This window comes from Microtus ochrogaster, chromosome 15 (genome assembly GCF_000317375.1).
Source record: "Microtus ochrogaster isolate Prairie Vole_2 chromosome 15, MicOch1.0, whole genome shotgun sequence".
NCBI classification, from domain to species: domain Eukaryota; kingdom Metazoa; phylum Chordata; class Mammalia; order Rodentia; family Cricetidae; genus Microtus; species Microtus ochrogaster.
This window is the reverse complement of record NC_022017.1, coordinates 11,376,584-11,385,029: the sequence shown is the minus strand read 5'-3', so window position 1 is coordinate 11,385,029 and position 8,446 is coordinate 11,376,584. Positions and strand designations below refer to the sequence as shown.

At 55.8% G+C, this 8,446-nt stretch overlaps 2 protein-coding genes across 3 annotated transcripts in view; one reads left to right on the top strand and one right to left on the bottom strand.

Moving 5' to 3' along the window:
• Lrrc24 (leucine rich repeat containing 24) overlaps positions 1 to 3,382 on the top strand; it is an 8,621-nt gene extending 5,239 nt beyond the window's left edge. The window contains exons 5-8 of the mRNA XM_005354133.3: positions 153 to 397; positions 601 to 879; positions 1,022 to 1,190; positions 2,364 to 3,382. Coding sequence (XP_005354190.2) covers positions 153 to 397; positions 601 to 879; positions 1,022 to 1,190; positions 2,364 to 3,298 — 1,628 coding nt within the window. The 3' untranslated portion in view covers positions 3,299 to 3,382. The remainder of the gene's footprint in view (positions 1 to 152; positions 398 to 600; positions 880 to 1,021; positions 1,191 to 2,363) is intronic.
• A 70-nt stretch (positions 3,383 to 3,452) lies between these two features.
• Lrrc14 (leucine rich repeat containing 14) lies at positions 3,453 to 8,395 on the bottom strand. Of its 2 annotated transcripts, none has more exons than XM_026782567.1 (4): positions 8,238 to 8,395; positions 5,570 to 5,956; positions 4,793 to 5,377; positions 3,453 to 4,698 (listed from the first exon to the last, which is right to left on the bottom strand). In XM_026782567.1, the coding sequence occupies exons 1-4, from the start codon at positions 8,348 to 8,350 to the stop codon at positions 4,131 to 4,133; spliced, it is 1,653 nt and encodes a 550-aa protein (XP_026638368.1). In that variant the 5' UTR covers positions 8,351 to 8,395; the 3' UTR covers positions 3,453 to 4,130. The 2 variants fall into 2 exon arrangements, with proteins under 2 accessions (XP_026638368.1, XP_005354188.1); XM_005354131.2 differs by lacking the exon at positions 8,238 to 8,395 and adding an exon at positions 6,293 to 6,481.
• Positions 8,396 to 8,446: the final 51 nt, after the last annotated feature.

The window sequence follows — 8,446 nt, the reverse complement described above, 5'->3', positions numbered from 1 at the left end:
TATTGCTTAGACCTAACCTTGAATTCACAGCAATCCTGCTGCTTCAGCCTCCCCAAGTTGTGATTAAGAGCATGACCCACCATGCCTGGCGTTCCATTCCTGCTCATGCGCAGGCTGGATAATGTTAGCACTGGCCTGCTAACCTGTTTCAGGAGGCGCATCCCATCAGGGTCCAGGCCTTGGGGAAGCCACAGCTTCCTGGTGGGGCTCGTCGGAAATGACCCCAGGAGCTCCCCCGGTGCTGCTTCTGCTGGGACTGCTGTTGCTGCCGCTGCTACCTGGATTCCCGCCCCGAGCCACTGGCTGTCCCGCTGCCTGCCGCTGCTACAGCGCCACTGTGGAGTGCGGCGCCCTACGGTTGCGTGTCGTCCCACCGGGAATCCCCCCAGGGACGCAGGTGGGCACTATGTGGGACTGGAGGGTCTTGGATTGGAGTAGTGGGTTACAAGTGCCCACCGCAATGGAAAAGATTGTGTGAGCCTCAGAGGTGAGGTGGAAGGTCACTAGGGTGCTGAGGTAGGCAAGTGGGATGATGGGACACGCCACGGGAGTGGGACATGCCCCACAGTGAAGTAATCCTCTCGTCCCCACAACCTTCAGACGCTGTTTCTACAAGACAACAGCATCGCGCACCTGGAGCAAGGCGCCCTGGCGCCTCTCGCTGCCCTGCGCCACCTCTACCTGCACAACAATACCCTGCGGGCGCTGGAATCAGGTGCCTTCCGTGCACAGCCGCGCCTGCTTGAACTGGCGCTCACCGGCAACCGGCTTCGGGGATTGCGAGGCGGTGCATTTGTGGGCTTGGTCCAGCTACGCGTGCTTTACCTGGCTGGAAACCAGCTGGCGAAGCTGCTGGATTTCACCTTCTTGCACCTGCCGGTGAGCGACAACTGCCCTAAGTGCGGGATCTTGCTGTGATGTCAATAAACGCACTTCTGGTGGGAGTGGTTGGGGGAGAGAAATCAATATTGTCGAGCTTCCTAGGGCCCTTTTGCCTGACGATCTGCTGTCCCTACTTCAGCGACTGCAGGAGCTGCATCTTCAAGAAAACAGCATTGAGTTACTGGAGGACCAGGCCCTGGCTGGGCTTTCCTCCTTGGCCCTGCTGGACCTCAGCAGGAACCAACTGGGCACCATCAGCAGAGAGGCTCTGCAGCCTCTGAGCAGCCTACAAGTCCTGCGCCTCACAGGTAACTCTTCCTTTGGCAAGGGTCTCTTCTAGCACCAGTAGGGAGAAGCAGGCTCAGGTATACAGGAGGTTCCTATGCTAGGAACAGAGAACACTCCACACTGTGGCCACACCAGCCCAGGGAGTTCTCAGGCAGAACCAGGTTCTTAACTTCACTGCAGAAAAGAATTCAGAATAAGCCAAGATGTGACTGAGTTGGAGTTTATTAAAGGGGACGTTAACATTTGGTTTTGATGGCTTCGGAAATTACATCTCAAAGGATGGTTAAAGAGCCTAAGTGAGTTGGGTATGGTGGCGCTAGCCTTTAGTCCCAGCGCTAGCCTTTAGTCCCAGCACTCGGGAGGTGGAGGCAAGAGGATCTCTGAGTTCAAGGCTCTGGTATACAAATTGAGTTCCAGGACAGGCAAGGCTTCACAGAGAAACCCTGTCTGGAAAACAATCAAAACTTAAGTGAGCTCACAGGGTGGTTCCTCTGCACTGGATGGGTGGCCTTACTGTAAACAAAGGTTTACTCCTGTGATTCCCCCAGAAATTACCTACAAAAGGAGTAAGGTCATTCCTGAAGATCATATTTATATATACTTAGGCCTTAAGTATGGCTTGCTGCCATTTTAACATTCTCCTATATTTAAAAGGAATATTGTTATGTTGGCAATCTCACCTGGTGAGCTCAGCCAGATCCTACGGAGACTTGCCTCCCTTTCCGGGCCCCTGTAATTCTCCCTTTGTGTCTTGCTTCACTATGGCAACCCTGAGCACTCCTCTGCAGGGTCACACCAGAGCCCTCAGCCTTGGTAAGGGACCACCGGGGAGAGCTGGTAGAGTACCAGCTCATGCACCCTGGTAAGGAGGACAAGTACCAGTTCCACAGAGTAACTTAACAGAGCTGAGCAGCTTCTCATCAGAGCGGGCAGGCAGAAACTGGAGTGCCTTGACAACAGCGTCTCGGTGATGCTGGAATATGCAAGGACGTGGAGACTTGCAATAGGACATCAGAGAAGCGGATGCTCTTTCAGGAACTGGGGTCACACACATACCCCCCCCCTCCTAGGAACTTGGACTGAGGGAAGATGGTAAGGGTCTGGGACTCCATAGGTATCTGTAAGAGGGGAATAGGGCTTCTGTCTGCACAGCAGAACCATCTCTCTACCTAGGCTGTGTTCTGCCTACACAGAGAACCCATGGCGATGTGACTGTGCCCTTCACTGGCTGGGCTCTTGGATCAAAGAGGGGGGCCGCCGGCTGCTGAGCTCCAGAGACAAGAAGATCACATGTGCAGAGCCCCCACGCCTGGCGCTTCAGAGTCTACTAGAAGTATCTGGTGGCAGCCTCATCTGCATTCCTCCCTCTGTGAACGTGGAGCCCCCGGAGCTCACAGCTAACCTGGGGGAGGACCTGCAGGTAGCCTGCCAGGCATCGGGATACCCACAGCCCCTGGTGGTCTGGAGAAAGGTGCCCCAGCCTCGCGATGGCAAACCTCAAGCCCAAGCCCAGCTGGAAGGTGGGACATCAGGCTTGGGTGGGCATGCGACCCGTGACACCGGCAGCGGCATGCTCTTCCTCACCAACATCACACTGGCTCACGCCGGCAAGTACGAATGCGAGGCCGCCAATGCTGGCGGCAAAGCGCGTGTGCACTTCCATCTCCTGGTCAACGCGTCCCGGCAGCAGTCACAGCAGCCACCCGCCCCGCAGGGCCCGGCTACAAGCCCTATGGGACACGAGCCCCGGCACGAGGCGGGTAGCATGGCCTTCCGCGCCCTGGGCCTAGCAACGCAGACAGCGATCGCGGCAGCCATCGCGCTGCTGGCGCTCACTGCGCTCTTGTTGGCTGCCATGATCTGCCGACGCCGACGCCGGCGGAAAAAGGTGCCTGCGCCGCCGGGGGAAGGCACACTGTTCGTCAACGACTATTCAGACGGGCCTTGCACCTTTGCGCAGCTCGAGGAACTCCGAGATGAACGAGGGCACGAGATGTTCGTCATCGACCGTTCCAAGCCCCTGTTCGCTGAGGTACCGCCTGAGGAGGCGCCGGAACAAAACCCTCCCGAAGGGCTCTCGTCTGGGCTACGCCTCCCTCCACGTGTAGCTTATGAGATCCATTGCTAAGTCCGCCGCGCGTGTCAATGACGTGGGCACCGGGGATTGGCCGGTGCAGCCCCGCACCTGTTCATTAGTAAAGTTGAAGCCACGCAACCGCGCTGTGTGTTGGAGCCTTCAGGTCGGGAGTCGAGCTACAGCGCGGTGTTGGGGTCGTCAGGTCGGGAATCATGGATCTGTGAATGTCAGGGGCCATGGATAAGGTATCCCCAGCTGCCAACTCTGGCGGCTCACCCTGGCTCTGGACCGTAGGAATAGTGGGATAACCTAGTGAGGAAATGGGGCAATTGCTTGGATAATAGTTTGCACCTTGTGATGAGGCAACACCAGAAACATAGGGAAGTCTTTCCCATCCAATTAAGACAGACAGACAGACAGACACACACACACACACCAAAAAAAAAACAAAACAAACAAAAAAATGAATTCAAGTTCCAGATACTGCACGTTTGTACCTTGCTCACACCCTACAGACCAGGTAATAGGGTGCCTCAGATGCCAGGCGGGATGTGCAGCATAAGGCCCCAGACTGCATGGATATTCCAAGACTACTACCTGAAGTCGACCATCCTAACCTCCACCCCAGTGCGCTGCACTCTTAAGGGCACGGGATGTGCCCAGGGACTGCTGTTTTCTGCAGAGGGAACATCCCAGGCGGGCAGTCAGGTGCCGCCGTTCGGAGTAGGGGAGTGCCGTCCTGAGATAGCAACAGTCAGCCAGCTACTGGGAGCAGATACAAAGCACGGAGACTGGAGGTACAGCCAGTGGCCTAGGAAAGCCTCTGAGTCAGGCATCCAGCAGAGTCTCACAGGGCTTGACCTGCCCCTCAAGACCCTAGCGATCACAGGCGGAAATAGTCTGCAGCCAGGCGCCCGTAGATGTCAGTGGTCCAGAGTACATGGGCACGGCCTGAAGCTAACAGCAGCTGGTGCAACTCAGCTTCTACACGGGCAAACTTCTCCTCATTGATGGAGGCTTCCAGAAGGACAGAGACGGGTGGTGGCCAAGGAAGGCCTTCATAGCAATCCACAGGGAAGGGGTGCACCACAGTGCGCAGCTCGGCCTGTACCACAGAGTCACGGAGCAGCTCTTTAAGTCCAGCCATAGACAAAGGGTTGCCATAGAGACCAAGGTAGCGCAGACTGGCACATCGAGTCAGGGTGGGCAGTGTGGCCAACAGCTGGGCATCAGCAAGCTGACACTCAGTCAGCTCGAGATGCAGCAATGTGGCTGCGGCAGCCTGCAGCAGACCCTGGAAGGGGATCAACTGGTTGCCTGACAAGTCGTTGCCACTGAGATCCAGTTTCTTGAGGTGGGGAGCATGAGGGCTCTGAGCCAAGAAGCGCAGGTCCTCGGGCAGCAGTGCGCAGAAGGCCAGCTCTAGGCTCTCCAGGGGGCTCTGCAGGGTGCTGCAGGGACAAGGGGTTACAGAAGGGTCATGGGCGGGTAGGCCAAGGAGTCCTCATACAAAGAGGGGACAGAGCCATGGTGGGGACCACTCACCTGAGCAGCTGTTCCAACCGGCCTGAAAGGAGAGAGGAGCCCATGCTGAGCTCCCGAAGGCAGATAAAGCGGCCCATCTGCGCCAGAAAGTAGCGAAAGTTGTCCTCACCATCCACAGAAGGCTGCCTCGAGTCCCCATGCACATAGTGCAGCCTCAGGCTGGCTAGGTGCTGAAAGCGGGCCACGTGTGGGATAATGACAGACAGGCCTCGCAAGCCCAAGTTATTGAAGCGCAGGTCTATCCGGCGCAGACAGCCCGCATCTAGAAGCTGCAGCAGGGCTACAGTGTTGCGCATGGGCAGATCCTCAGCCCGGAGGTCCCGGCAGCAGAGCCGCAGGGGGCTGTCCACACTACTTTGGAGTGCCTCACGAAGGAATGTGTAGGAAGCCCGGTTCACCCGAAGGTCTACACGAACTTCCACGGGGACCGGGGACAGCCCTGGCTCAGCAGTCCCGCCCTGCTGCTGGGCAATGCACGTTCTGGCGACAGCGGCTGTGCAGTCCCACATGCTCATGGTTCCAGGATCCTGCTCCACGCCATCATCCAGAAGACCAGTCATATCCAGTACCCGCAATGCATGTTTCCTGGGAACAAGGATGGCCCGAGGCAGGGAATGAGGGGGCAAGGCCTACCTTCCTCCCAGCCGCCTGTACCAAAGCTATGGCTATTCCCACCCTGCGCTCCCGCGCTCCTTCTCACCTCAGGACCACCCTGGCGCCAACCCAGTGAATCTTCTCTGTACTCCTAGCCTGTGGGCCCCTCAGACAAATGCGTACCTGCAAAGGGGCTGCGTGCCAGCCTCCTTTCCTGAAGTGTGAAGCCGGGCGGTCAACCCCAAGATCACAGCCTGCACGCTTTCTGTGCTGAGCCGCTCCTGCAGCAGGGTGCGGCTGCAGTGGGCACACTCCTGCAGCAGGGTGCGGCTGCAGTGGGCACACTCCTGCAGCAGCTGCTGGAAGCTCAGCAGTGGGAAGGGCCATGTGTGCACCAGCTCCCGCAGCACAACCGTCTTCTTGTCCATGAACGCCACCTTGAACAGCAGGGGGAAGAGCTCCCGGGGCAGCAGGGGCAGTGCTTGGCAGGCAGCTGGCTGGCGCTGAAGCACCTGCCGTGTGCTGAGGAACACAAGCGTGTGCATGGCGCTGGGCTGGGCAGACAGCCACCTGCAGGAGAGGGACCTTAATTAGGGAAGAGAAACCCCAGGCAAATCAAATCAGGCCACACCCTCTCCAAATTGTCCGTGGTACAAAGTCCATCGCGCTATCTGACATGGAGTTGGGACTTCGTGGAAGGAGGTGCAAGAAGGAATGCTTCTTTGTCTGGCTTGAGACAGGGTCTCACTTCATAGCCTAGGATTGACTTGGACTTGTGGCAATCCTCCTGCCTCTTCTGGGATTACAAGCATGTGCCATCCTATCTGGCAGGGGTAATTTCTAGTAAGTTCCTAGGGGAAACCGAGCCATCAAGCGGAACATAAGTAGTGGCACACTGTCACTAACCTGCTCGTTCACGTGTGGCCTTCTGGAAACAGCTGCTGCTCTGCGGGGCCCAGCATCGACACTTTAGGTCTCTCAAGTCACAGATGTGACTCAGGAATCCTTCCTCAAGAGTGAAATAAGGCACTGGAGGGATGGCTCAGTTGTTAAGAGCACTGGCTGCTCTTCCAGGGTTCAATTCCCAGCACCCACGTGGCAGCTCACAACTGTCTGTAATTCCAGTTCCTGGGGACCCAAGCCCCTCACACAGACATACATGCAAACAAACACCAAGGCACATTAAAAAAGGTGGGCCCTTTAATCCCAGCATTTGGGAGGCAGAGACGGGTGGATCTCTGTGAGTTCCAGGACAGGCTCCAAAGCTACAGAGAAACCCTGCTTTGAAAAACCACAATAAATAAATAAACATTTATTAGGCATGGAGTTAGTTGTACACCTTCAATTTCAGCACCAAGGGAAGCAAGAGGCCTGTGGATCTTGGTGAGTTCATGGTCCACCTAATCTATTTATCCATACACAATAGCACCCTATCTTCAAAAATAAAAAGAAGGGAGGGACTGGGGGATAACTTTGTATGAAGCTTGCCAAACAAAAGTGAGGACCAAACTTCAGATCCCAGAACCTGTGTAAAAACAGCCAGAATTGGAGTCAGCAGAAAACAGGACGATCCCAGGAGACCACTGGCTGGCTGGCCCAATGCTTGAGTTTTAAAAGTTTGGGTGTTTGTTCGTTTGTTTGTAAGATTGGGAGTAGAGAAATGGCTCAAGGGTTAAGAGCATTTTACTGATCTTGCAAAAGACCCAGGTTTGGTTTCCGGAACCCACGTGGTGTGTCACGGCCACCTAAAACTCCAGTTCCAAGGGACCTGATGGGGATGCCCTTTCCTGGTCTCACAGGGATCCTTATGCACGCGGTGCGTGCACATACACTCAGACATAGACGTACGAAACTAAGGGAAAGTAAATATTTTAAAGTAAAATAAACCCCGGGTCTCTCTTCCTATCAATACAACAGGCATGTCCCTGGATTTAAGGAAATCTAAGCACAACTTCTAGTGCCAGGATTAGTTTTCCAAAAAGGATCCTGAGCACAGGCGCTGTGCAGCCTATGAGATCAAGGTCATTAAGTTTAGTGCCTGTTCTGGAACTAGCTCTTGTAGACCAGGCTGGCCTCGAACTCACAGAGATCCACCTGCCTCTGCCTCCCGAGTGCTGGGATTAAAGGCATGCGCCACCACAACCGGGCTAGAGATAACGGTTTTCTAGGATATAACCAGGCACAGAAATCCCTGAGGAAAAGTAACTGTCACCGTCTGTAGTCTTTGCCTCCTATTTGGGAATCCCAACTTCACTGAGCAATCATTGCACAGAGACCAACCACCAAGTCTTAAATTCACAGAATTCTAAAAGATCCAGGCAGAGGCCGTCAAAGCATTCCACGCAAAAGACCCTGAGGTTGAAGGATTCCTGATACACACAGTCACCTTACCCTCAGAACCACATTACAGCCTTCACCCTGGAACCGATTGGAAAACTAAGACCTACACTTGCCCAGAGTTATAGCACGGGACAAGGGGTAAGGAGCAGAAAGGCTGCAGAACCCCAAACAAGTCCTTAAGAGACAAGTCCCTGGGAAACCCCGGATGACTATACTCGATCTGGCTGTACCTTAGGGTAATCTCGCGAGGACTGCCTCGCTGACAGGACAAACCGATCGAGCACCTGTCATAAGAGGAAAGCAGTCGGCCTGGCCTCCAAGCAAAGATTGCTTCTGGGGGCATAATGCCGCACACAGGAGAGAACGGTCTCTGAGGTGAGACACATAGATGTGCACGCCCGGATCCTTCACGAATCAAGCCAGGAACCTCAACTAACCCGGACGAGCATGCCCCTGAAGGTCCAGAACATCCTCACCCGTCCCTAGGTCGCCCTGCGCTGGCGGGGCTCACCCGGGTCCATCCCCGCACAGCGGCACCTCCCGAGAATCCGTCCAAGTGCCGTGACCCTTACAGCTGCCGTCTCTTGGCCGGGCTCGGATGCCAGCCCAGCGGCACCAACTCATCCGCCCATCCGCCCCCACCACCAAGGCCTCCAGCCCCTCCGCTAGTCTCGCCAAGCGCCGCGCAGCAGTGGCGCGCCGCGATGACGTAACACGATA